The 27,334-nt window shown below is 44.9% G+C and overlaps 1 protein-coding gene across 1 annotated transcript in view; it reads left to right on the top strand.

Moving 5' to 3' along the window:
* KCNK17 (potassium two pore domain channel subfamily K member 17) overlaps positions 1-24,874 on the top strand; it is a 42,849-nt gene extending 17,975 nt beyond the window's left edge. Inside the window, exons 2-5 of the mRNA XM_077811909.1 lie at positions 6,594-6,708; positions 17,514-17,680; positions 20,240-20,408; positions 23,615-24,874. Of these exons, the coding sequence (XP_077668035.1) occupies positions 6,594-6,708; positions 17,514-17,680; positions 20,240-20,408; positions 23,615-23,913 (750 nt within the window). The 3' untranslated portion in view covers positions 23,914-24,874. The remainder of the gene's footprint in view (positions 1-6,593; positions 6,709-17,513; positions 17,681-20,239; positions 20,409-23,614) is intronic.
* The last annotated feature ends 2,460 nt before the right edge of the window (positions 24,875-27,334 follow it).

Genomic DNA, 27,334 nt, shown 5'->3' with positions numbered 1-27,334 from the left:
CCTGCATGGAGCGCCACTGCTGCCAAGGGCACCAGTTCCCTTTGCAAATTTCTGGCTGCAGGGCTGAGCGACATGGATGCAGGTCCTTCCCAGGATCACTCACCTCACAGGGCATGGCTTGTGCTGCTGGGCAATGTGGTGTTTGTGAGGCCAGGAAGGCAACGGGAGAGAAAGCTGCTTTTAGATAAAGCAATTTGACTGTGAAAGCCACGCCTGCACCTTCCTCATCTGAGAAAACCGGATTGGGACGTCATGGTAGGTTTCGTAAGAGTATGTAAAAGTGGGGTTTGCATCACAGATGGTGCCACGCAGAAACAGATGAGGCTAGGTGGTGAGGAGAAAGCCAGCTTCTAAATAAAGTTACATTTTGATACGTCAGGGTATGGAAATCCAAAAGATCCCACTTGGATGGATGGATGAATCTTACCATAATCACTTTGCACTTCTACAGAGCTGTCTGTCTGAGGAGCTTAGAGCGACTTACAGACGTTAACACTTCCCTAGGAGCTAGGGAAAGGTTCTTATCCCGCTGCTACTAGTGGGGAACATGAGGCACAGAGAAGTCAAATGGCTTCCCTGGGGTCACACGGCAAGTCGCTCAGGAGAGACGGGAGCAGAATCTATATCTGACTTGGTTTTTTGGTTTAACCACTAAGGTTCTGCTTTCTCCTTGTACTTCCTCTTTTGATTGATATTGTCCTTTGACTTACACATGTGACCTTTCCAAGCTCTCAAAATATCAGGTCCAAGCACAGCAATTTCATGACTGAGTGTCTTTATTTCATGCAGTTTAGTTGTAGCCGTGTCTGTGCCCAGGATATGAGAGAGAAAAGGTGGGTGAGGAGATATCTTGTATTGGGCCAACTTCTGTCGGTGAGAGAGACAAGCTTTCAAAGAAGGAGAATCATAGAATATCAGGGTTGGAAGGGACCTCAGGAGGTCATCTAGTCCAACCCCCTACTCAAAACAGGACCGATCCCCAATTTTTGCCCCAGATCCCTAAATGGCCCCCTCAAGGATTGAACTCACAGCGCTGGGTTTAGCAGGCCAATGCTCAAACCACTGAGCTATCCCTCTCTGTGTGGCTCAAAAGCTTGTCTCTATCATCAACGGAAGTTGGTTCAATAAAAGGTATTAGCTCACCCACCTTGGCTCCGTATTTATTTCAAGTGTTCTACAAGTAACTTACCCTCCAGGGTTTGATGGTATTGACTGGGCCTGACTGATGTCAACCATTTGAGTTCTTGGACCAGCCTTTGACTCTGAATAACTGGAGGCAGAACACTCATATCTATTAGTCGATCTTAAAAGTGTTGGGTCTTGAAAAAGCTATCTGATAAATGCCTGTTCTAAGTGAGGGCAACAGGAATCCTTAGCCAAAGCTCTGGGCTTTTTTCCTTAAATCTGTAGAATATCTGTGTATGTGGATATTGGGTGAGGTTATTTCTAATTTCTGTTCTCCTTGTCTCTATATTTTATATGCAGATACCAATAAATCAATCTTATTAAATAAATATTGTCTTATTACAATGAACTCTGGCTGCATCTGGATAGAAAACTTCCTATATCCTGATCTCTATCCTACCCAAGAATCCTACACATTGGCTACAAAGTAAGCATACCACTTTTGCCTGTAGTTTTAAGGGCAGTCACAAACTCCTGCCATTTGAATAACCAGATATTCTAGCAGAAAGGTTTTGGATTTTCAGGTCTATCCAATGAATGGGATAGCAGGTTGGGACCAGTACAACGGGGCATACTGGAGAGGCATGTCATCTGGATGCTTCTGATAACAAGGCAAAACAGGGAAGTGGCTAACCCTGGGCTCTATGCTTAATGGTGCTGAGCACCTCATGCAAGGGGGCTGAGTGCCCTAAACTCCCAGGAGGTAAGAGCACTTGGCACCTTGCATGAGCAGGCCCAATGCTTACTTTTGAGTGGTGGATTTAGGTTAGAAACTCCCCTGCCCCAGAGATGAATGGAGAAAAGTCACGCTTCAGTGATGATATTTTAGATGGTGTGTTTGCAGAACGGAAGGACAACAGTATATTTTTGTCCTTTCTGATGTGCTGCTTGTTCTTGTCATGTCCTGTCTGGGCTGTTTATTTCCTCTCCCTAAGTGAAGCACTTTCCATTTATTAGTGTAGAATATCCCTTTGTTCCTTGCAGCCTTCTCTGCTCTCATCTCTTCAGGGCTCTTTGCAGGGTGGTTCTGTCCCCGAGTGTTTACTGCTTTCAAAACTTGGTGTCATGTGCAATTTTGACTACAGCTGAACTTACACCAAAGTGAGGCTTAACAGAGAACAGGAAGTAGGTGTGCAGCATGCAGAGAAGTTGTAATATATTTTCTTTTTAGATTAGCTGAGCAAAAAAAGCCTCCAGACACCTTAAGAGTCCTGGGCTGGGCTGATACTAGGACTCAGGGCTGTGAGGCATCTCACCACCACCTGCGCTTAGCATGAAGCAGTTTTGCCTGATGCCTTCTGTAACTCAGCTCCCTGAAACCAACAGCCTCAGGGCACCGACAAGCACCTATCTGCAGGTCCCCGCAGACCTCGCCATCTCTGTGCAGGCTAGTGACAGACAAATGGCAACCCCTGAGCCCCTCTGCCAGCCTCCCGCTCAGTGGCATCTGGCCCCTGGCATAGCAACTTACAGAAATGACCAGGTAAGTTCTCCCAGAGGACAACACACACACAAGCTTACTTGAGTCAGCTCTCAGCTCCCTTTTAACAACACAGTGCTGTCATTTATTTATAGTGAAAACAAAAAGGTTTATTAACAAAGGTTATGATTTCAGGAGACAGGGAGCAAGGATAGTAAGAATAACTGGTTACATGTGAAACCGTCCTTTGTGTTCTCTCAATGATGGATGAAGTGGAGTCCTCTTGCCTTCCTCTTGTTATCCAATAAACCTTTGAACTACACCCCTTTGCAGTGCACCCCCAAGGAAAACGCTTCTCCCCCCTTGCTTGTTCTCCAGTGTGCTGACCCCCACGTTGATTTTGCATCCTCATATTGATTTGGAATGCAGCTGTGGCTCCCATTGTGTATGGCTTACAATGATTAATTCATGTGTCAGTTAGCTAGCTGGACAAACACTTCCAGTCTGAGAGAGAACCTGTCTCTGCTGGTGACTCAGACCTTGATACACTTGCAGCATATAACACATAACTTTTAAACTATCATCTGTGCATGATCTTAATGACCAGTGTGTCACCGGCTTTCATTTGATATCTCACACAACGTTCTTTATAGATAAATACTATGGCAGCCATGTGTTGGGCGTAGTGAGTTTGTCAGACCATTGCCAGTAATGCTTCTTATCCACACCTTTCTTAACCGCAGTTCAAGAGGCCGTACATCAGGCATAACAGGGCATATTAAAGATTAGAGCCTAGATCCCTTGCAGCCTGATAAATCCCAACGTTGATGCAGAGAAAGTTAATCCTTTCCCACCGTGCCCTGTCTTCTCCTTTTCTTCACATAAAGCCAGAGCCTACCAACCTTACGCATGCTGAATAGTAATTTATTCTGTGAGCTGTCCCTTGAAATTAATGGGACTACTCACAGAGTAAAGACTAATCTACACTTAAAATGTAGGTTGACATAGCTGTGGCACTCAGGGTTGTGCAAAATGCTATAGTTATGTCAACCTAACCCCTGGTGTAGACACAGCTAGGTGGATGGAAGAATGCTTCTGTTGGCCTAGCTACTACTGCTCAGGGAGGCGGAGTTCCTACAGTGACAGAAAAAACCCTTCCATCGATGTGGATGCAGCCTATGCTACAGGGTTACAGCAGCATAGTTATGGCACCATAGCTATGCCTCTTTATTGCCCATAGTGTAAACATAGGTAAGGTACTACTCAATATGCGAGGGCAATGTGGCCCTCAGATTGCAAGCTCTTTGGGACAGGCCCAGGGACTGTCTCCTGCATCTTGTACAGCACAGAGCACGTTGTCAGGGCTTAACAGGTGATCAATGTGACTCATCTGCCTTGAACGAGCTTGAAGTTTGGGTAAACAGAAGACGTGCCTCTGAACATGCTGCTTGTAAGCCACATTTGTGCCGTGGGAAACGCAGCTGCATGGATTTGGGAGCTGCTGTTTGTCTACAGTGTCAGAGCTAGTGTGTTCTCTACACTATTACTGCTACCACTGGTTTAAGCATACAGGGCTCATGTGTTGTCAGAATACAGTGGTAAAAATACTTGAACCCTGCACTGTTGCTGGTCTAACCTACACAGTGCTAAATGCGGAGCAGGGCGGGGTGGGAGAGAGCCCGCTACACTAGGGCTCCAAGTGCTGCTCACACCAGAGGAACTGAGCCAGCAGGAGCAACAGTGGGGAATTTTTCAAAACTGTCCCTCTTGTAGGTAGGGTCTTAATGTAAACAAGACCATGGGGGCAAACATGGATGCTTAATGCTGTCTTCTCAGAGAGGGAGGGGCAATCTTTCCTCACACAGGGTTTCACCTTTCAAAGAATCTCTTCTCTGTGTTTTTGTGGGATGGTGTCCCTCTGAAAAGGTGAAAAATTGCCAATCAAATTACTTACCTTCCATACAAGCAACACAGGAGAGTATTTGCATTCCTGCAGTTTTCAGCACTGAATTTACTGTTCACCACCTGTTCTGCTTGTTTTTTTTTTCCTGTTGCTCTCTCCTTAGACAGACAATGGTCACGTGCGGGTCATTTGCGATTTTATTTTCTCCCTAATGTCACTTTTTGGTGCTCGTTCAATGGCATCATGCTGAGCCATGTTTATTTGTCCGGGGGGAGGAGAGAAAAAGGAATCTTTTTGTCATTTGAAAAAGGATTCAGAAACATTTCTGTTGATCTTAGGGAGGAAGACCTCATGGTTAAGGCACTGGATTGGGACTCAGGAGACCAGGTTATATGTCACAGCCCTGCTGCAGATTTCCTTTGTGGCCTTGGACAAGGCATAGCCCATCTCCGTGCCTCAGTTTCCTTATCTGTAAAATGGGACACTAATACTTCCTTACCTCCCACTCCTTAAATCTGTTGGTCGGTTCTTGGATCCTACAGTGCTGGTGGTCCCTGAAGTACCTCAGTGGATTATTAGTTTAAAAGAGTTTATCTTTACAAAACCCAGATTTGGGGGCAAATTCGAGCTGAAAGTGACTCCTTATTGTGAAGGATGAGAGCATTATCACTAGCACAGTGACTGAGCAAGGCAGGGGCTTGTGTTACTAGATATCTGCTCGGCTTTGCTCCGAGGCGATAGGTTCAGTGTGCTCTTGATTCAACTTTGCATTGCAGAATAATTCATCTCCCAGGGGTGCCAGGAGGATTAGTTAAGGTTGTAAAGTGGTTTCTGTAGGTCCTAAGACTAGTGCTATTTTCAGATCAAGTTTGCCACATCAGTAACTTTATTGGTATGACAGAGGGCACGCAGGTGTTGGCACAGTTAACTCATCAAGGGCCCACCTTGATGTAATGCTACTGACTTCAGCATAGTTACTCCAGATTTACAGTGTGGTAAGCGAGAGCAGAATCAGGCCCCAAGTCTCTGTGCAGATGACCAGTTTAACAACAGTGATGAGGCAGGGTCTGTACATCTGGCGCACTGCTCAGTTTCTGTTGTGACTGCCCTGGATTATTAGACTGGTCCTGCTATATGGTGTGTCTCCTTCTCGCAGTTGTACAGAGCTTTCTTATACTGTATGCATTCCTCCCAAGTGTGGGGAAGGGATCTGGTATGTGTCATCCACATGTAAAGGCTTACTTATTGCTTCATGGATCCTGCAATGTGCAGACCCCTTTCAGGAGCTTTTGCTTTGGGGTTACGTGGATTAACCCTTGTTGGATTCTTATCTGGGAACCTCCTATCTTCCTGTCTCTCTCCCACACAGTCTAGGTAACTTGTGACTGATTTACGGAATGCCGCTGGCCCTAAAATCCTTCCCCAGGCCCTTTGTTCTGTAGGTTCCCTTGGCTTACAGTCAGCATAGTTTCTGTTAGGCCTGGTCTACGCTATAAACTTAGGTGACTCAGGGGTGTGAAAAACCCACCTCTCTGCTATGCCATAGCCATGCTGACCTAACCCCTGCTGTAAATGCAGCTAGGTCAATGCATAAACGTATCTGTCGTCCTAGCTACCATCACTCAGTGCGGTGGAGTTCCTACAGTAACAGGAAAATCACTTCCAACATTGTAGTCTGCATCTACTGCATGGGATTACAATAGCATAGCTACCGCTCTGTAGCGCCCATACGTATAGGCCTGGCTAAGGTACTATTCAATGTACCAGGAGAACCCAGGCCTTAGACTGCAAGCTCTTGGGGACGGGGACTGTCTCCACCAGCTTTTACAGCCCAGAGAGAGCCTGTTGTCAGGGTTTACCAGATGATAAACAGGCGATGACCTTAGCCTCCCTGACTTCTCAGCCCATGGATCTCCTAACCTCACACTGATGACATCTCCTAAGAGAGAAGCAGCAGGAGGAATGGGGGTTATAATTTCAATTATCATCACACAGCACTGCAAAGGCCAATTACACAAAGAACAGCTCGAGTTACCTCCTCGTGGGCTGATGGTCTCACCTGTATTCACTGCCATCTCTTTGCAGGGTATCATCAAGGCCTATAAGAGCGGCCTCACCCTCCAGGGAAACTCTACCAGTCTGGGAAGATGGAACTTTGTTGGCTCTTTCTTCTTCTCCGTCTCTGCGATAACCACCATCGGTAGGAGATCTCTGCTGCTTGTTGTGGGTAACCTGGGTGGAACATGGATGGCATGGGAATAATCACAGGAACACACCTTGCTCCCTCCTTTTGAGACACTGGCTTTCCCAGCCACCGGTATTCAAATAGAAGCAAACTGCATGCAGATTCCAAGCCTATTTGTCTCTCGTGAGCTTTTGCCTGACTCCCAAGCTGAGCTTTGTGGAGGGCCTGCTGATCTGCGTAGCAGTCAAGGACCCACCTGGTTTGGTATTGGTGAAGTCAGTTTGATCTCTAAGCCCCATACTGTGGAGTATCTGGGCTGTGGGTGGAGTGAATGTGGGACTAATGAGGAAATGGGGAATAATGAGGGACTAGGGAATCAGGGAGAGATTTTTTTGGAGCCAAATTTTAACGAATCACTTTGGAGCTGGCATGTAAAAATTACCATGACTTCCTCTGCATTCCAATGATTATTTATTTATATTGTGTTAGTGCCCAAAAGCTCCACTGAGGTCTGGGACCCCTTTGTGCTGGGTGCTGTACAAATACTTAGTAAGAGATGGTCTTTATCCTGAAGAATTTACAGCCTAATTAAGGCAAGCTGCAACAAATGGATGCTCCACAGAAATGAAGGGAATGGAAGGAAGAGAATGGTAACAGTGAAAAGCACATGGGGTTACATGGAGTCGCTCATATATATAATATTAATAAATGCCCGTGGCCCCCTGTCTAGCCATTGTCTAGCCAGTAGCTCTGAAATCTTATCCTTCGTGTATGTGCCAATATATTAATATCTCTGATATGGGATTTAGAGCATCAGTCACTGATTGTCAAAGGAATTGACTAGGGGTCATTCTAGATTTCCAGCTTTTCAGCCCTCTTTGATCTTTGAGTCATTTTTCAGACCCAAATCTATCTACATGTCGTGCAGACGGGGAATTGTTTTTACTGTTCTGCTTAGTACTGAAAATGCATTGATGTCAGAAATGCTGACCCTGGAAATCAGGAATTATAGCAGTAATAATACAATAGTTAGTTTTTCTACAAGCTGAGAAAAAGAAAAGACACCCACATGACTTTACTGGCTTCTTCCTGGACACCCTGGTTTTCTTTTCATGTGCTTTGAATCTGAGAAAGCTGAGAACCGCTGCACGCACTTGTGTCTGAATAAACCACAGGATGGCGGTGTAGCCTCGTTCTAGAATCTAGACAGAAGATTCTACAGGTGCTCAGTCATCCCAATGGAGCAGAGAAGTTTGGACACTCTAGGTGCTCTGAGCTCTGACTTAAAACCAAACTACTTGCTCAGAGCACATTTGCCTACTCCCATAGTTCATTATACATCCTTTCCAAGCCAACTGGAGTGACTCTGTTTCCCCAAAGTCATTTTAGCCACATTGTGCTTAGCTACACTCCAGGCAAAACTAACTTGTCTTTTAAAAATGATTTCCTAGCAAGGTCTTTTTTTGTAGTGTCAACAGGGTTTTAGACTCTAGTGCTGTTAAGGCGTATGCCCTGGCTTTGCTGAGGGGTACAACCATGCTAGCTGGAATGTTTTTATAATGGCAGTCCCATCGGGAGACTCAGACTTCAGAGTGCTTTTTTGTTTTTTTCACAATGAAGCCAGTGACATTTCATGTGCGTGTCTGTCTGTCTCTGTCTTTTCCCTTCCCCACACACATTCCTCAAGGCTTAGAGATGTCCAGTGGTTTGTGTGGTACCTGAGGACTTGGGAGGTCTGGGTTCTTCATGCTCTTGCTACCTCAGCTCACCATCTGTAAAATGGAAACGACAGCACTTCTCAAGCTCACCGGGGCATGTGAGGGTAAATGCATTAAAGACTGTGAAGTGCTTAGATGTTATGACGATGGGGGGCATATTAGTACCTTAGGTAGATAGACCACGTCAGTGTAGTTCTTCTACTTACAAAACATGGATGGACCACTGTTAAATAGAAACCAAAGCAGTTGGGAGGTGAGCTTGGTATGCACGAACAATTTAAAAAAAAACCAAACCTTTAACATTTGTTTTAACCTGACTGACCAAAACCAGTTAGTTTAAACTGGCTCCTCTTAGGAGGCTAATGCCTTGTAACATTACATTCTGTTTGAAGCACAGAAATACCACTCAAGAGACTGTCTAAAAATCCAAATCTGCTACCCATTCTCCTTTTATGAATGAGAGTAGAATGACAGAAGAGATGTCCCATCTACAGCCTGGCTGGGGACTGTGGCCTGATGGTGTGGAGGAGCCCCAGGATAAATTCGGGGTGTCCTGCTGGTCATTTTTAATCACGGGGAAGGTTTTATAATTTTGGGGTGGGGGGGCTTTTTTTAATGTCCTAATTCTGCTGTATTTTAAGCAGGTACCTTTTGGGCTTAGTAATGCAGAATTTGGACTGAGCAGTGTCAGAATGTTTCTCCTTTTATTAAAGGTACATTTGCATGGGGCCAATATTATGATAATTGGGGGGCACAGAACTACCAGCATAGCTATGATTGCAGGAAAGCAAGGCAGGTTGTGATTTAGGGTTCAGTAAGTTCCATGTCAGCAGGCTCATGGGACTCGGGCTAAGGGGCTGTTTAATTGCAGTGTAGACGTTTGGACTCAGGCTAGAGCCCAGACTCTTGGACCTGTGAGGTTTGGAGAGTCCCAGAGCTCGGGCTGCACCCTGAGCCCAAACATCTACACTGCAATTAAAGAACCCTTAGCCAGAGCCTTGCAAGCCTGAGTCACCTGGCGTGGGCCAGCTGCAAGTGTCTAATACTTAGTCCTGCCTTGAGTTCAGGGGTCTGGACTAGATGACTTCTCGAGGTCAGTTCTATGATTCTGTGATTTCTACAATTTCTAATTGCAGTGTAGGTACCCATAGATTCCAAGGCCAGAAGGGACCATTGTGATCATCTAGTCTGACCTCCTGTATAGCACAGGCCATAGAACTGCGCCAAAATAATTCCTAGATCCAATCTTTTAGAAGAACATCCAGTCTTGATTTTAAAAATTGCCAGTGATGGAGAATCCACCACAACCCTTGGTAAATTGGTTCAGTGGCTAATTACTTTCCGTGTTAAAGATTTATACCTTATTTCCGGCCTGAATTTGTCTAGTTTCAACTTCCAGCCATTGGATCATGTTACACCTCTCTCTTCTTGACTGAAGAGCCCATTATTAAATATTTTCTCCATGCCAACTGTAATCAAATCACCCCTTACCCTTTTCTTTGTTAAGCTAAATCGATCGAGCTCTTTGAATCTGTCACCATAAGGCATGTTTTCTAATCCTTTAATCATTCTCGTGGCTCTTCTCTGAACCCTTTCCAATTTATCAACATCCTTCTTGAATTGTGGGTACCAGAAGGGGACACATTATTCCAGCAGTGGTCATACCAATGCCCAATACAGTGTAAATTAACCTCCCTACTCCTACTTGAGATTCCCCTGTTTATCCATCCCGGGATCTCATGAGCTCTTTTGGCCACAGCATCATACTGGCACCTCATGTTCAGCTGATTATTCACCATTCCCAAAACTTTTTCAGCGTCATTGCTCCCCAGGATAGAGTCCTCCATCCTGTTAGTATGGCCCGCATTCTTTGTTCCTAGATGTATACATTTACATTTAGCCATATTACAATTCATATTGTTTGCTTGTACCCAGTTTCCCAAGCAATACAGATTGCTCCATAACACTGACCTGTCCCCTTCATTATTTACCCTTCCCCAAGTTTTTGTGCCATCTGCAAATTTTATCAGTGATGATTTTATGTTTTCATGATTCCCCATTTCCTCTGACATTTTGAGACTTATCAGTCAAAATTTCATGAGTTTTAAGTCAATTTTGTGATTGTTGAATGCTTGGGAATGGCAAGACGGTGAAAGTTACTCATACGAGTGGGGATTTGCAGGATCAAGTGCTTGACATTGAATTCTGTGAATCCTGTTGGTACTGTACATTTTATTCTAGTAATGCCCACTAGATGGCAGTATAGTGTCTAAGGGGAAAATACAGTCATAGAGCCCCTATGTTGGAGAGCCCTGTCCGTGTTTATGCAAGTTCTGGAGACATCAGAAGGTGTTACTAGGAAGGAAGCATGGTCCCAGACCTCAGGGCATAGCTAAGAATGAGACTGACTCTTCAAAGCATGTAAAGAGGCAAGGTCCTTTCTCAAAGAACTTGCAGTCAGGCTCAGAGAAATGTGATGTACAGGATGATGGTTCTGATGCAGGACCATGCTGGGATGCAGTCATGGGAGATCAGTGCAGAGGGGTTTAGGAGTGGCTTGGAAGACAAGAGAGAGGTTGTCCCCAGCATAGGCAGCAGTATAAAAGAAATCATAGGTACAGAGTGAGAGGAGAAGTTGGATGGAATTTACCCCTCACATTCAGGCTGTTGCTTAAAGCCTCCTGCTTCTTCCTCCACAGCTTCTTCACATTCTACCCTTGCTACCCATGCCCTTGTCCTTGCCTTGATTGTCTCCCACCTTGTGATCTTTCTGGCCTTTCCATCAGCTCCCTGGCTTCCCTCCAGTCTGCAAAATGCCACTGCCCTCACCCACAGCTCTGTTCGTTTCGCTCGCTCACACACACACACGTACGTCCCTTCTCTGACTCTGCATCATCTTCACCACCTACTTCAAACACCATGTCCCCCTACGCAAAGTTCTGCCAGCTCAGAACCCTCTGCTTCTCATCCCTGTTGCTCAAAAATCTCCTGTTCAGACCCTGCACGCCAGTGTTATCAGTTCTTGGGATATTTGGTGAGTTCCTTACAGTCTCAGTTCCTGGAGTCACAGGAGTGGTCATACCAATGCCCAATACAGTGTAAATTAACCTCCCTACTCCTACTTGAGATTCCCCTGTTTATCCATCCCAGGGTCTCATGACTCTCAACTTTTGTTTAAAAAGACAAAGTAAGTTTCTAGCTCTTCCAGCTGCCGAGAAAAGCTTGAAAGTCTGATCCCTGCCGGCTCAAAGACCAGAAGGGAGATAAGAACCACCTCAATTTTTTTCATTTTTAGAATCTCCTGTTCTTAGGCCAATCTTGTGATTTTTATGGCATCTGACTCATGGTTTTTGAATGCTTGTGGTTGAGAGTTTTGGCACTCTGCCAGTTCCACCTCTCCTGTCATCCTTTAGGTCCCTTTGTGTACCTCTGGGCCTTTTCACCTGCTGTCTCTCACATCTGGAATGTCCTTGATCTTCCACAGAGCCTCCATTTCCTTCAGATCCTTTCAAATCCCCTCCCTTTCTCAAATCCTCCAACAATAATTCTCTAGATCCCTTTAAAAACCGTAGCAGTAAATACATGATCATACAAAAAGGACTAATGCAACAAACCTTATCCCCCAAACAACTCTATAACCAGTTCTGTGTGGTGCATCCTCCCTCCTCATTCATGTTACCCACACCTCTCCCGCCATGGCCTTTCTTGCCAGGATCAGTATAGACTGTCAGCTCTTCAGGGCAGGGACCTTGTACCTATGGGCTGTATACAAACACTCAAGCAGGTTTGGAATGGGGAAGTGTATTGAAGGTGAAGATGAGAAGCTTGAATTTGATGCCGAAGAAGCAAACCAAGCCAGTGAAGGGATTTGAGGAGAGAGTGAATTTTGGGGTACGTCAGTGTCAGCCTTTGTGGCACCTCTTATTCACTGAATGCAGTGAGGGTACCATGTGCCACTGGATCCCAGAGCTCTAGGATGCAGTGCTGTCTCAGGTTGGGGGGCACTTACCCAGGGCTTCCTTTACACTTTCTATTCACAAAGGTAAGCGATGTTATGCATGAGTTTCAGTGAGACATTTTAAACATAAGATGGATGCAGTGAAAGTGCCCTTTGTCCATTCTCCCCACTCCCATCTCAGGCGTCAGGGAAGAGCTGCAAATGTACATCAAAATAAATCCCTTCTGTCCTCCCCTGCTCCCCTCCCAGTGCTCATTGACACAGCGTAATGCCCCAAAGACAGATATAAGAAGCGGGCTGCAGGAAGAGGACAGTCAGAGATGGTATTTTAAGGCTTTGCCACAGACTGTGAAAGGCCAGCTCAGATCTGTGGAATCATGGAATTCCTGGCAGCTCTGGAACGCTGTGCCAAGTAAGGTTTCAGAGTAGCAGCCATGTTAGTCTGTATCCACAAAAAGAAGAGGAGGACTTGTGGCACCTTAGAGACTAACACATTTATTAGAGCATAAGCTACAGCTCACTTCATCGGATGCATGCAGTGGAAAAAAAAAAGTAAGTGCTCCTCCATGCTTGTCTGTGTATATGTGACTGTTTTCCTGGGGCTTCCCAGCAGGTAGTGGAGTTCCCCAATGAGCGGAAGTATTCCAGTTAGAGCTGGGACTTGTTTTGTCCAAAAAAAAAGAAAAAAATTTTGGCCAAAAAAGGCTGATTTGGGTCAACTGAAACATAAGACCATATGAGCGGCCATACTGGGTCAGACCAATGGTCCATCTAGCTCAGTATCCTGTCTTCCGAAAGTGGCCGGTGCCAGATGGTCAAGGGGGAATGAACAGAACAGGGCAATTTATCAAGTGATCCATCTCCTATTGTCCAGTCCTAGCTTCTGACAGTCAGAGGATTAGGGGCACCCAGAACATGAGGTTACGTCCCTGACCGTCTTGGCAAATAAGTTTGTCTTTTGCTAGTTGCTCTTCAAATTCTTTTTTTGGCCTGCCTAATTATACCTTTATACTGACTTACCAGAGTTTATGCTGCTTTTTATTTTCCTCAGTAGGATTTGATTTCCAATTTTTAAAAGATGTCTTTATGTCTCTAACTGGCCATAGTGTCTTTTTTTGTTTGGTCCTCTGTTTTTTGTTATCTTTTTTAATTTGGGATATACATATAGTTTGAGCCTCTATTATGGTACTTTTAAAAAGTTTCCATGAATCTTGCAGGCATTTTAATCTTGTGACTTTTCCTTTTAATTTCCATTCAACTAGCTTCCTCCTTTTTGTGCAGTTTCCCTTTTTGAAGCTAAATGCTACCACTGTGTTGGGTTTCTTTGGTATTTCACACACACACATGGATATTAAAAGCTATTACCAATTAGTTCAGCTATATTCACCTCTTGGGCCAGATCTGTGCTCCACTTAGGACTAAATCAAGAATTGCCTCTCTCCTTGAGGGTTCCAGGACTAGCTGCTCCATGGAGCTGTCATTAATGGTGTCTAGAAACTTTATCTCTGCATCCCATCCTGAGGTGGCATGGTTCCTAGTCAATATGAGAATAGTTGAAATCCTCCATTATTAGGTTTTCTGTTTTGGTAGCCTCTGTAATCTCCCTGAGCATTTCACAATGACCTTCACCATCCTGGTCAGGTGGTCAGTAGTATATTCCAACTGCTATATTCTTATTATTCAAGCATGGAATTTCTATCTACAGATATTCTATGGTACTGTTTGATTCACTTAGCTTTTTACTGTATTTGACTCTATGCTTTCTTTCACATATAGTGCTGCTTCCCACCAGCGTGACCTACTCTGTCATTCCTATATGCTTTGTACCCTGGAATTACTGTTTCCCATTGATTATCATCATTCCACCAAGTTTCTGTGATGCCTATTAGATCAATACGCTCATTTAATACCAGGCACTCAAGTTCCCCCATCTTAGTTTAGACTTCTGGCATTTGTATACAAGCACTTATAGAATTTGTCAATATTTAGTTGTCTGCCTTCCTGTGATGTAACTGAATGGGACTCTTTTGTTTGACTGTTTCTCTTCAGCTCCTACTTGTACTTTATTAACTTCTATCCTCTCCTCCTTACTAGGATATAGAGTATCCCTTTAATAAATCCTCCCCTAAGGGAGGTGTCTGTCTAAACCATGTGCTCCCCACAACTGTCAGCTTTCTCTGAGTTTAAAAAATCCAGTACAATCTTCTTAATTGTACATGTCAGCAGCTTGCCACTAGAGTCCAGTCACTTCACTGCCTTTGTTCCCCACCAATTCCTATACAAGGCGATAATCACAACTTTCCACCTTTGGCAAACACTTTGAGATCTACATGCTAACTGCTGCTCCTGTTGCTGCAGACTTGGCACAGGTAGACACGTGGCGAAAAGCCACACAGAAAGCTTTAAAAAATGGTGAGATTGACACTGGGACAGAATTTCAACGGCGCAAAGGAGAGTTAGGCATCCAACTCCCCTAGGCTTTCGGTGGCAGCTGGACAATTAACTGCCCTTTGAGCCTTTGAAAATCAGCCCCATTGTCTGTAAGGAGGCATCCAGGCTAGACTGGGCACACTGATAACTTGTTAGGAGCCTGAAAGCTGCAGCTAGACTACATGAAACAGCCAGCTGCAGCGCCCGTCACCTTCAGGATGGAGGTGCCACTACCCTGACTGAGCTGGAGCGTGACAAGCTGGTTTGTGCACTGAAGATAAGGGACTTGCATAGCAATGCTCCCGGGGCCACATGTCAGCCTCCCCTTGTCAAAGAGCTCTCAGTGCTTGTGCATTTCTGAGGTCAGTGGGGGAAGGGCACTCAGGAAAGTTAAGCGGGATGAACTGAAAATGTGAATTTAAAATAGATAAATTAGATCACATTAAACCCCTGTGTGGACACTCTCACTCTGAAATGAAGTGGCCTTAGACCACTTCAGTTTAATTCAGGGAATGAAGTGAGTTAAGCTAAAGCCACTTCTGAATGAGAGCTTCCCCAGGGCTTTAATATAGGCACTTTAACAGCACACCTTCTTCACTTAGCTTTCCTGAGTATCACTGTGTAATGCATGCCCTAAGCGAGATGACAGCATCAGGTTTGGGTGACACAAAGGACCTGTCTAGATTGCAGTTAGGTCTGTTTTTGGAGCCAGTTCAACCCCCATGTAGATGCACTGCTCTGGTGTAAGGCAGAGCTTGCACTAGTGCAACCTGCTTACTGGGGTGAGTCCCAGGTTGCACTGGTGCAGGGTGCACCATATAACTACATGGCTGTGTTTACACTGATACGATGATGTACTATAATTTGTGTAGTATAGCCAAACCCAAAGGGAAAGGTGGGTCTGATCTCTGTGAACATTGAGATAGGATCAGCCTCCTCTTGGGTTTTGTTTCCCAAAGTGATCCTAACAATAGGGTCCTTTCTTCCTACCTTTGCCAGCTTTTCTTGCCCACGCAGCACTAAGGCTGTGGAAAACTTTAGTGCTGGAATGAGAAATCAGGGAGGAAAAGGAAAAGCAGCCCAAGCCAATACGCAACCTTTGTTCATTTTAAACAGAGGATAGGAGAGGAAACTCATAGCTGGCTGGTTATATAGATACGCGTTGGGTCAGCATGACTCCTGTTTGAGTTTCAGCTTTCCTGGATAAATACCTCCCAGTTCTGTCCCCTCAGGACCAAAGGAACCTGGAAAATGCCCTGAGTCTAATGTCCAGGAGAGAATCTGGAAACAGTCAGAATCCCACAGGAGTGCAACACACCCAGGGAACAGACCCAACCATAGAAACACCACACATGTTATCTCATAAGTAGCCTACCCTGCCCAAACTATCCAGCACCCTCTTTTGTCATGTGCCTGGACCTCTTTAACTTCTTACTCCCTTTGCTCTGTACAGAGCTACAACTTGTGCAGGGTACTCTATGGACAATTACATTTAAAAAAATCTCTGTTAAAAGAACATGAAGGTTGCAAAGTCAAGCACCCAAACATTAGGAAATGCCGGTGCAACCTTAATGCAGCACTCATGGGCGTGTGCATTGTGATAGTCGTTAATTAGATGATCACATACTCCTTTTTTTTCTCCAAGACCCCTGCCTCCTGCCAGGGACAGAACTGTAGAGCTAGCCCTTTGAAGAGCTGTTCTTCACGTGAAATATCAGAAGGTGTTAAGTGCGGTGTATATTAGAAGCCAGTCCTGACAAGTGATTCAGGGTCAACAGAGCAAAGTTGTGGATATGGACTTGGGTTGCTAACCCAGGCTGAAGCAGTTGACACCACATCTTCACTACTGCTGTTACCTGCACATGCTAGATTAAAGCAAGCATGGGTGTGCTTACCTGTGCTACGTTCACATCTTCATTTGCTGCATAGACCTGTCCTCAGACCAAAAACTATTCCCTAGAGGGGCATGTCCTCCAGATACTAAAGATCGGGGGTGGGGGGGGAATATTGGTTCTTTTGCAGGGAGATAAAGACTTTCAATGCCGTTTAGGCTTCTAAGTGACAAGGTCACTTTTGAAAATGGGACATAGGTTCATCAGCCACTTGGGCACTTTTGAAAATGTTACTCTATGCCACCCCATCACTTAACTTAAAGGCATCCTCTAAAGAGAAACAAAAATTGCGTGTAATTTTTATTCCTCTTTTTTATAATGTATACGAAGCAAAAAGTGCACAAGCCTAATTGTGTTTGTTTCTGAGTCACCCTTCAAAAGAAAAGACCAACATTTATGAAGTGTCTTAAAGACAAGCAATGTTTTATGGTCTAGATAGTCTTCTACTGGCTATGTATCAGCAGTTGTCTAACAAATCCTATTCCCAGTGCCACACTGACGTCAATAATACTCACTCCAGAACAAAGAAGTAAATATTCCTGTCAAATCCCTGGCTTGGGCAGTGCGTAAGGGGAGGAAATTCAGTGACTGGCAAATGGAAACAGGGAAAAAAATTTGGCAGGGAAAGACATTTTTTTCCCAGCCTCTGAGAGGATGTTACAAACAATGGGGAGTAATTAAAATTATACATGGGGGTGGGGGGACTGGCATTGGCCCTTTCGAGCCGCGACCTCCCATTCCTAGTGTAAAAAATGGAAGTCTATCTCTGTGGGGGAGGAGGAGTGCATCAGAATTTACCCCTCTCTGTTCCGTTCCTGCCAGGCTATGGGAACCTGAGCCCCAGCACTATGAGTGCTCAGATCTTCTGCATCTTCTTTGCCCTCTTTGGGATTCCTTTGAACCTCATCCTCCTGAACCGGATTGGGCAGCTGATGCTGTCTGGGGTTCAGCGATGTGCCAAGCGCCTGGGGGAGAAGTTGCACTGGCAGGTAAGCAGTCTGGCCATAAGTGTCTGATCCACACATTAAGATGGAAGGGTTGTCTGCTTGATGGGGTGAATTATCCAATAAGGGAAGCAGTGATTACTCTACCTTAACCTTTGGTTTATAGGAGCCGAATCATCTGTACTGATATCACAAAGAGCTGTTAGTTAATTGATAGCTTTACTTACTGTTCTGATGAGCAGCTTCCCCTATAGCAGGGATGGGCAAACTTTTTGGCCCGAGAGCCACAATGTTTTGGGAAATTGCATGCAGGGCCATGAATGTAGGGCTGGGGCAGGGGGTTGGGGTGCGGGAGGGAGTGTGGGGTGTGGGAGGCGGTGTGGTGTGCAGGAAGGGGCTCAGGGCAAGGGGTTGGGGCTCAGGGCAGAGGATTGGGGTGCAGGAGGGGGTGCGGAGTGCAGGAAGGGGCTCAGGGCAGGGGGTTGGGGTGCAGGGAGGGGTGTGGAGTGTGGGAGGGGGCTCAGAAAAGGGGGTTGGAGTGCGGGAGGAGGCTCAGAGTAGGGGGTTGAGGTGCAGGAGGGGTGTGGGGTGTGGCAGGGGGTTGGGGTGCAGGAGCGGTTCAGGGTGCGGGCTCTGGCCTGGCGCCACTTACCTGGAGCAACTCCGGGGTGGCAGCGGCGCAAAGCGGGACTAAGGCAGGCTCCCTGTCTGCCCTGGCCCTGCACTGCTCCCAGAAGCAGCTGGCACCATGTCCCTGCAGCCCCTGGAACAGGGGTGGGCAGAGGGCTCTGCACTCTGGGTGCTTCGGGGGAGGTACCTGTAGGCGAGGGCAGCACACAGAGCCCTCTGCCCTCCCCTAGGGGTCAGAAAGACGTGGTGTCAGCCACTTCCGGGAACAGCGCAGGGCCAGGGCAGGCAGGGAGCCTGCCTTAGCCCCACTGTGCCATGGAGCTGGCAATCCCACAGGCCGGATCCGAAGCCCTGATGGGCTGTAGTTTGCTCACCCCTGCCCTATAACAATAAAAATGCCAGATTGTGGGTGCAGTTCACATTGCCTGAACATTTGATCTGCTTGTCATTAGTCTTAGTCAGAATTACACTCCAGAATTACTAGGGAGCATTTGTGGATTAAACCTGAAAACGGCTCTGAATTTAGTGCTCACAGAAGTGAGGTACTGGCTTGAGTCGGGCACTATGCACACAGGTAAAGTGTAGGTCTTCCCTCCACAGCTGTGCTATTGTATCTCAGTCCTGATCTGCAGCAAACCTTGCTATTCCAGACCTGGCCTGATTCTTTCCCCACCTTCCTCTTTTGAGGATACACCCCATTCCAGACCTGTAGCACCCCCTGCTGTACCTCTTCTCAGCCTCTGTTCTGTAGAGATTGCCCATCATGCTGAAATGAGCCAATATATATGGTTCAGTGGTGTGCACAAATATGAATGAACTGAGATTCCCACCCTCATTTTATCTAAGCTGGGGTATGTGCTGAATATTTTATTTATTTCACTTATGTTGCCTCTGTATGTCTCATTCAGAATTTAGCTAATAGCACCTTTCCATTAAGCATGTGCAATTCCAAATACAGTCTGATTCTCTCTATCACAAGAGAGTTCCCTCCACTGTTTCTCTATTCTGTTATTTACTAGCTAATCTCAAAGGAGCACTTCCTCCCTGACATACAGGGACTGTTCACCCTATTGAATTCCTGACATGGAACTCAGAAATATACATTGCATGCCCAGACATTTTTAAATATACATGTATTTTCTTGGAGGTGAGAGAGAATTTCTGTCCGAGACACATGCTACTAACACATTTCAACTTTAGGCTGTTCTGTACGCCCCTGAAAACTGACTGGTAACAGAAGTGCTGATACTGCCTTCTCTACAGGAAAGGTTCTCCATTGGTGATCAAGGGACATCTGGTGATACACAGCAAGCTGGTTTATCCTGGGTTGTCACTCCTTGTCTTCAGCTGCAATAAAAGAAGCTAGTAATACATTAAATACTTCCGTAATTCTAATATCCCATAATAGTAATGGATGTAATAGTGGTAGTTGCCACAGAGATGTTGGGTGAAATCCTGATCCCACTGAAGACAATGGGGGGGTTGATATCAGTAGAGTCAGGATTTCACCCATGTGTCTGATCACAAATGGGATGGGAGGTGGTCCACATGACTGTGACCATGAAGGGAGGTGTCCACAAGCTAATCTCTTTATTAACAACTGGTCTCCAAGGAGAGAATGTTTGCAGCTCCTTGCTCTGTAGCTCTGTGAATGGTATCATTGTCATCCTGTAAATAAAAGGAGAAAAATGCCCTAAGAGGTTCTAACCAAGACTTATGGGCAAAGGGCTTGTGATGTCCCTTTGCACAGGGTGAACTTTGCCTGGCCTGGACAAGGCAAAAACCTTTGGTTCTGGCCCAGCCAACTCCACTCATGCCATTGGATGCAGTGCCTGAGCTAGATCATTAATCTTGTCTTGACAGCACGTGTCTGTCAACTCGCAACGTGCTCAAGAAGTGCTGAGCCCTCTGTTTGCTGTCTGCTCTAATCTTCCAGCCTTATATCTGGTGGGTTTTTCTTTTCTGTTTGACTAGGAGGCAGCAACCATATTGACAAGGACCTGTGCGCTAGTGACTGGCTTGTTGCTGTTCCTCCTGCTACCCCCATTTCTGTTCTCTGTGATAGAAGGCTGGACCTATGAAGAAGGATTCTACTATTCCTTCATTACCCTCAGCACAATAGGCTTTGGAGATTATGTGATTGGTAAGTAGCTGGGATTTCATCACTCTCACCTAGTGGAAGCCAATAAAAAGTGTGTGGCATACTGGAGACCCATTTGGCAGTTTTAACCCTTTAATGATTCCCAGGACTGATGACAAATGCACTGGTAGGTCGCTGAGTTGGAGGGGTCATAGAGGTGGAGATGGTTTCTGAGATAGCCAGGTCATGCATGGTGACTCCTCTGTATGGCAGGAAGTGGAAAGAAATCTCTTCAAGTCCTTCTGCATCTAGCCACCCTGCGCCTTGTGAGACCAGAACTAGTCAGAGCATTATAGCCTTCATCGTGAAGTCTGATATTAAAATGTGATGTATTGCGACGTAAAACCTCGACACCTAGAGCATTTTGTCTCGTCCTGATCCTACTCTACAAACAGGTTGTCGCTACTTTCTCCTCTCTCAAATCCAAGAGAGACGCCTAGGTTTTGACTGTCAGGCAGCAGGGGAAGAGTGTTCTCAGCTTCCAAAACCCTTTGCCAGAGGAAAACCCTTTGCCAGAGCCCAACCCTGACTGTGTTCATGTTGAAACACAGGGCACGCCTTTTTCATAAAGCTTTTCCCATTGAAAACACGAGATATAGAAACATGCACACCCCTAAAGGCCTGGGAAAGAGAAAGAGGAAAATACCTTTTTATAGACTCTTTCCCTCCCCAACCCCCTTTCTTCATAACTCTTGTTTGGTGCTTAATTACCTTAGTGATGGGCCCCTCAGACATAGAGACAGACAATCAGATTTTACTCCCCATCTTCTGCAGAGGGTTGACTGCTGAGGAGCTCTGTAAGCTGCCTTCCATAACCAGCCTAATACCATAGAAATATTGGGCTCAATACAGGAGTAACTGGATAAAACTCTATGGCCTGTCTTATACAATAATGGTGTGTTCTGGCCTTAAAATCTATAACTGTACACTCCCGATCAACCCTCCTGCTGTACAGATGCTGCAGCCTGGCTCACATCCTCTCCTCTGTCTAACTGGGTCGTTTCAAACACCTTACCCATCAGGTGAACTCCATGGAGAAAGCTTTCCCTTCCACAGGATCGAATGGTCCATCGCATTGCCATTTTCACTTCTTTTTGTAGAAGCCGTTTTGCTAATGGCTGTTAAACCTCAGGATGAAGTTCGCACTGGTGAAAGGTCCCTGACTGACAGCCAAGGAGCCTGCAAGAGTCTCTGGCTGAAATTCACCTTTGTGCAGAAAGCTGGTGTGAAGCCTATGGGTTACTTAAACCCGATGCTTAAGTGGGACGTAGGTGGTGCAAAGGTTTTGTATTCATCTCTGTGTAGGGCTGAACTGCAGCCTTTATGCCCAGAAGGGGAAGAATGTAGGCAAAGTGGCAAGCTTGTTTATTACCAGAATTGGGCTATTTACAAACCAGTGGAGATTACTCACCATTAAATAAATAAGAAGATTATAAATGACCTGGCACCAGGTGAGAGCTGCCTGGCAACTTTGCTGTGCTAGTATGTTTTTTTTAATTCTGCCTTTTGTATCCTTTTCCGTAATGTTTGCACAGCCCATGGGTTTTCCGTGGTGAAAATGACAAACATTCCCATTAAAAATGAATGCTAGGAGCCAAGCGGCGATGAATAAAACATTAATGCAAGCACTTTATCTCCTGCTTGTGATTTTTATCTAGTGTATATTTGTGTCACTGAGCAGATGCCTTTCCCAAACTGTTTTCTCAACACAGTCCAAGCAGGAGGTAGAAACCAAACTCACCCTCTTTCTGGGGTTTGGCTTTATTATATTACCATAGCAGCTAGGAGCCCTTGACAAACAGATGGTATCTGGCCAAAGAGTTTACAATCTAAGTATGTTGCCTCTGGTTGATTTCTTGGGTAAAGTTCAGTTCAAACCTTCTCCCCAGGCTTGTCTGCTCCTAGGGTTTCTCCCAGAGGACTGCTCAGTCCTTACCTTAGATCCCCCTCTCTCTCAGAGGCTCACTTTCACCTCACTCATATGCCAGGTGGCTCAACGTGGCACCTATGAAGCCCCTTAGCCCTCTCCCAGCCAGGAACACCTATTAACAGGACAGGTTTCAGAGTGGCAGCCGTGTTAGTCTGTATGCGCAAAAAGAAAAGGAGTACTTGTGGCACCTTAGAGACTAACAAATTTATTTGAGCATAAGCTTTTGTGAGCTACATCCGATGAAGTGAGCTGTAGCTCACGAAAGCTTATGCTCAAATAAATTTGTTAGTCTCTAAGATGCCACAAGTACTCCTTTTCTTTTAACAGGATAGGGTATTTCAAGCAAACACTGCCATCCTGTGACAGTATTTTAGTGCTTAGCAAAAAACAGAGGCAAATGGGACTACATAAATGTAACCACATCCATGGGCCTGTCAGCAATTTCATTTTGAAAGTGGATCTAATTTTGGTTTGGTTTTTCTTCTTTACGGTAATATTTACAATTCACCGTGCATTGTGGAGCTGTTGCTGACATCGCCATGAAACAGGTGTGTTTTACAGTGCTGGCATGTCCACGAGATAGCTGGCATGTTCACATTTTGTACAGGGAGCAGTACCATTCTGTGATATTTCCACCAGGCTACACCAGCCAGCATGGAGAGTTATAGCTGTCCCATATTTCTATCTAATCTATTTTATAGCGCACCCGTCTCTGTAGTATCTGAACACCACTCTTGCCGTCACACTCGCTGACTTTTCTAAGTGCCGGGAGGGTGCTTGACCTCAGCTCTGTCCCAGGCTCCGTCCCCACTCCACCCCTTCCCCCAAGGCCCCACCCACACCCCACCTCTTCCCGCCCCTGCTCCACTCCTGCCCCACCCATTTCACCCCCTCCCTTGAGCAGGGCATGTCCTCACTCCTCCCTCTTTCCCCCCAGCCTCCTGCACGCTACAAAACAGCTGTTTGCGGTGGGCGGGAGGCGCTGATCCGTGGGCAGGAGATGCTGAGGGGGGGAGCTGATAGGGGGCTGCCGATGGGTGCTCAGCACCCACCATTTTTTCCCCATGGGTGCTCCAGCCCCGGTGCACCCATGGAGTCGGCGCTTATGATTGCCATGCTGGAGGGATGTAAAGGATCCATGGCTTTTCCCAGGGTTGCTGATGAGCAGACACCAACAGTCCTCCTCAACCCAAGCCTCTGCTTTAGCTTTAGCTATACAGTTTCTCTTACAGCACTCTTGGCCCAATGTCTGTAAATGTTTGGTGTATTTCTCTTCCAGGGATGAACCCAGACCTCACCTACCCTTGCTGGTACAAGAACCTGGTATCTGTGTGGATCCTCTTTGGGATGGCCTGGCTGGCCCTGGTCATCAACCTGTGCATCACCTTGCTAGAGAACTCTAGTGACCTCTGCCAGTGCGGCAAGAAGAAGAGCAAAGAGCTGGAGCAGGAGTTAATGGACGGCAACAAAAATAGCAGCCCGAGACCTGATGACGTGGAGAGCTGCAGCAGCAAGGACACAAAACCTGAAGATTCACAAAGTGAATGGTGCGCACAGAGCTTGTCTGAGACAATGTGAGCTGTGCAGAAGGAACATCTGATGGGCTAGTCCTCTTTGGTGTGCCAGGAGTTGTAGCACTGTTATGCTTAGAATGCTTGTCGTGGAGTTCAGCCAGACAGCAGAATTGAGTTTGGGGAGACTCTGCTGTGAATCAAGTGATAGAAACAAAATGTTGCCTTTTCATGTTTTGAGAGCTGGAAGGGAAAACCAAAAGCACTTTTTAGTGCCAGTGGCTCCAGGGCGTAATTCCATCCCAATGATTACAAAGTCTTCTTTTGATCTGGACACAGACTGGATTGTAAATAGTTTGATAAATGGGAAAATCTGAAAAAGAAAATTGTTGAGAGATTCTCATGGCATAAAGACCACAGTGGTCTGTGTGTTCCTGTTAGCCTCCTGGCATGTGCACTAGTACCTCCCGATGGATGGAATGCTAGAACTGCTCATGTGGCATTCTGTCAAGCTCATGAGACTGATCAAGGGGTCTCCTGTTGAAATAACTCCCCAGAAATCCTTTGTGCTGCTTTAAAAGAGCTTATGGATTCTAGTGCCTGGTACCCTTCGGATACACATTCCCAGTCTTCTCATTCAGTCTTTCCCTGCTGTGCTACCAGCATCCGAAATCATTCATTCTGAAAATCTGGTCTTTTAGGTCAGGTTTGAGATTTTGGATGAGTCACCCACTATCTGCATGGGACCCATGTTCAAGAAAAGCAACGGGCAGAAGAGAATGTGGTGGATGCAAAAGGTAGTCTTTTGTGGTAGAGGGTTCAGCATTTAGAAATATAGAGGGCCAGGAGCATGACAATACAGACACTTGAGTTGTTCACAGTCTCCCAGGGTCAAAGGTCCTGGAATGCTTCCAAAAAGGGGAAGCCATGCTGTCAAGCGATTAAAATAAATTAATCGTGATTAATCATGCGATTAAAAAAATTAATTGGGATTAACACGGTGTTAAACAGTAAATAGAATACTATTTATATAAATATTTTTGGATATTTTCCACATTTTGAAATATATTGATTTCAATTACAACACAGAATACAAAGTGTACGGTGCTCACTTTATATTATTTTTATTATAAATATTTGAACTGTAAAAATAAAATAAATAGTATTTTTCAATTCACCTAATACAAGTATTTTTGTTTATCATTTTTGCAGTGCAAATATTTGTAATAAAAGTAATATAAAGTGAGCACTGTACACTTTGTATTCTGTGTTGTAATTGAAAGCAATATATTTGAAAATGTAGAAAACCATCCAAAATATTTAATACATTTCAATTGGTATTCTGTTGTTTAACAGTGTGATTAAAACTGTAATTAATCATGAGTAATTTTTTTTTATCGTGAGTAATTTTTTTGAGTTAATCATGTGAGTTAACTGCGATTAATTGACAGCCCTAGTGGAAACCTGGACAAATTGCTAAGGATGACTACAAAAGAATAGTAGAAGTATGCAGGGACAAAATCAGGCTAAGGCACAAAATGAGATACACCTAGAAAGGAACATAAAAGGCTATAAGAAATGGTTCTGTAAATATGTTGAAGAAGCAAGAGACAGACGAAGGAAAGTGTAGGTTCACTACTTAGCATGGAAGGAGAACTAATAACGAATGTCAGCAATAAAGCTGGGGTATTTAATGCCTATTTTGCTTCGCTCTTCACTAAAAAGCTTAATTATCACCAAATGGTTAACACAATACTAACAAGGGAGAAGGAACACAAGCTAGAATAGGGAAAGAACAGGTTAAAGAATATTTAGATAAGTTAGATGTATTCAGGTCAGGAATACCTGATGAAATTCACCCTAGGGTACTTAAGGAAATCACTGATGCAATCTTGGAACTGTTATTATCCTTGAGAACTCCTGGAGGACAGGTGAGGTCCCAGAGGACTGGAGAAGGGAAACATAGTACCTATCCTTATAAAGGGGAACAAAGAGGATGTGGGGAATTCTAGACTGGTCAGCCTAACTTTGATTCCTGGAAAGATACTGGAACAAATTAATCAATTTGTAAACACCTAGAGAATATTAGAAGAATAAGTAATAGCCAACATGGATTTGTCAAGAACAAATCATGCCAAACCAACCTAATTTCCTTCTTCGGCTGGGTTACTGGCCTAGTGGATGTGGCGGAAGCTGTAGATATGATATATCTTGATATTATTAAGGTTTTTGATACACTCCCACATGAAAATCTCATAAGCAAACTAGGGAAATGTGGTCTAGATGAAATTACTATAAATTGGGTCCAAAACTGGATGACAGACTGCACTCAAAGAGTGCTATCAAACTGAACTAATGTATCTAGTTGGGCTCTCAGGGGTCCGTACTGAGTCTGGTGTTAGTCAATCTTTTCATTAATGACTTGGATAATGGAATGGAGTGTCTGCTTATAAAATCTTTGGGTGACACAAAGTTGGGAGGGGTTGCAAGCACTTTGGAGAACAGAATTAGAATTCAAAATGACCTTGACAAATTGGAGTATTGGTCTGAAATCAACAAGATGAAGTTCAATACAAACAAATGCAAAGTACTACACTTAGGAATGAAAAATTAAGTGCACAAATACAAAATGGGGAATAAATGGATAGGCAGTAGTACAGCTGAAAAGCATCTGGGGATTATAGTGGATCACAAGTTGAATGAGTCAACCATGTGATGCAGTTGAAAAAAGGCTAACATTATTTTGGAGTGAGTAAAAAGGAGTGTCTTATGTAAGACATGGGAAGTAATTGTACCACTCTACTTGGCACTGTTGAGGTCTGACCTAAAGAACTATGACCAGTTCTTGGCACCACACTGTAAAAAAGATGCAGACAAATTGGAGAGAGTCCAGAAGAGAATGAAGAAATAATAAACGGCTTAGAAAACCAGACATATGAGGAAACACTCTTAAAATATTATTAAAGGCTGTTCTAAAGAGGACAATGATCAATTATTCTCTATGTCCACTGAAGATAGGATAAGAAGTAATGGGCTTAATCTGCAGCAAGGGAGATTTAGGTTAGATATTAGGAAATACTTTTTAACTATAAAGGTAATTAAGCTCTGGAATAGACTTCCAAGGGAGGTTGTGGAATTCCCATCACTGGAGGGTCTAAGAACAGGTTAGACAAACACCTGTCAGGGATAGTCTAAATTATACTTGGTTCTGCCTCAGCACAGGGGACTAGATGACATCTCAAGGTCCCTTTCTATTATTCTGAGTGTCAGAATAGACAGCTTTACAGTAAGACAGTCAGGAGTGCTGGTATGTGATGGCACCAGTGTCATGAGGAACTTCAGGAAAGGAATCCTTTAGGCTGAACTTGGATTGTTTGGCAGAAGGTTGATGTCCAGAGATTCCATGGCAATGTTCTCTGACGTACTATTTCAACAGGCTGGAGTATCAAGAGAGGGGACTATAAGAAACCTCAATGTATAGTTGGGAA

Source organism: Eretmochelys imbricata, chromosome 3 (genome assembly GCF_965152235.1).
Source record: "Eretmochelys imbricata isolate rEreImb1 chromosome 3, rEreImb1.hap1, whole genome shotgun sequence".
Lineage (NCBI taxonomy): Eukaryota > Metazoa > Chordata > Testudines > Cheloniidae > Eretmochelys > Eretmochelys imbricata.
This window is presented reverse-complemented; position numbering and strand designations above follow the sequence as displayed.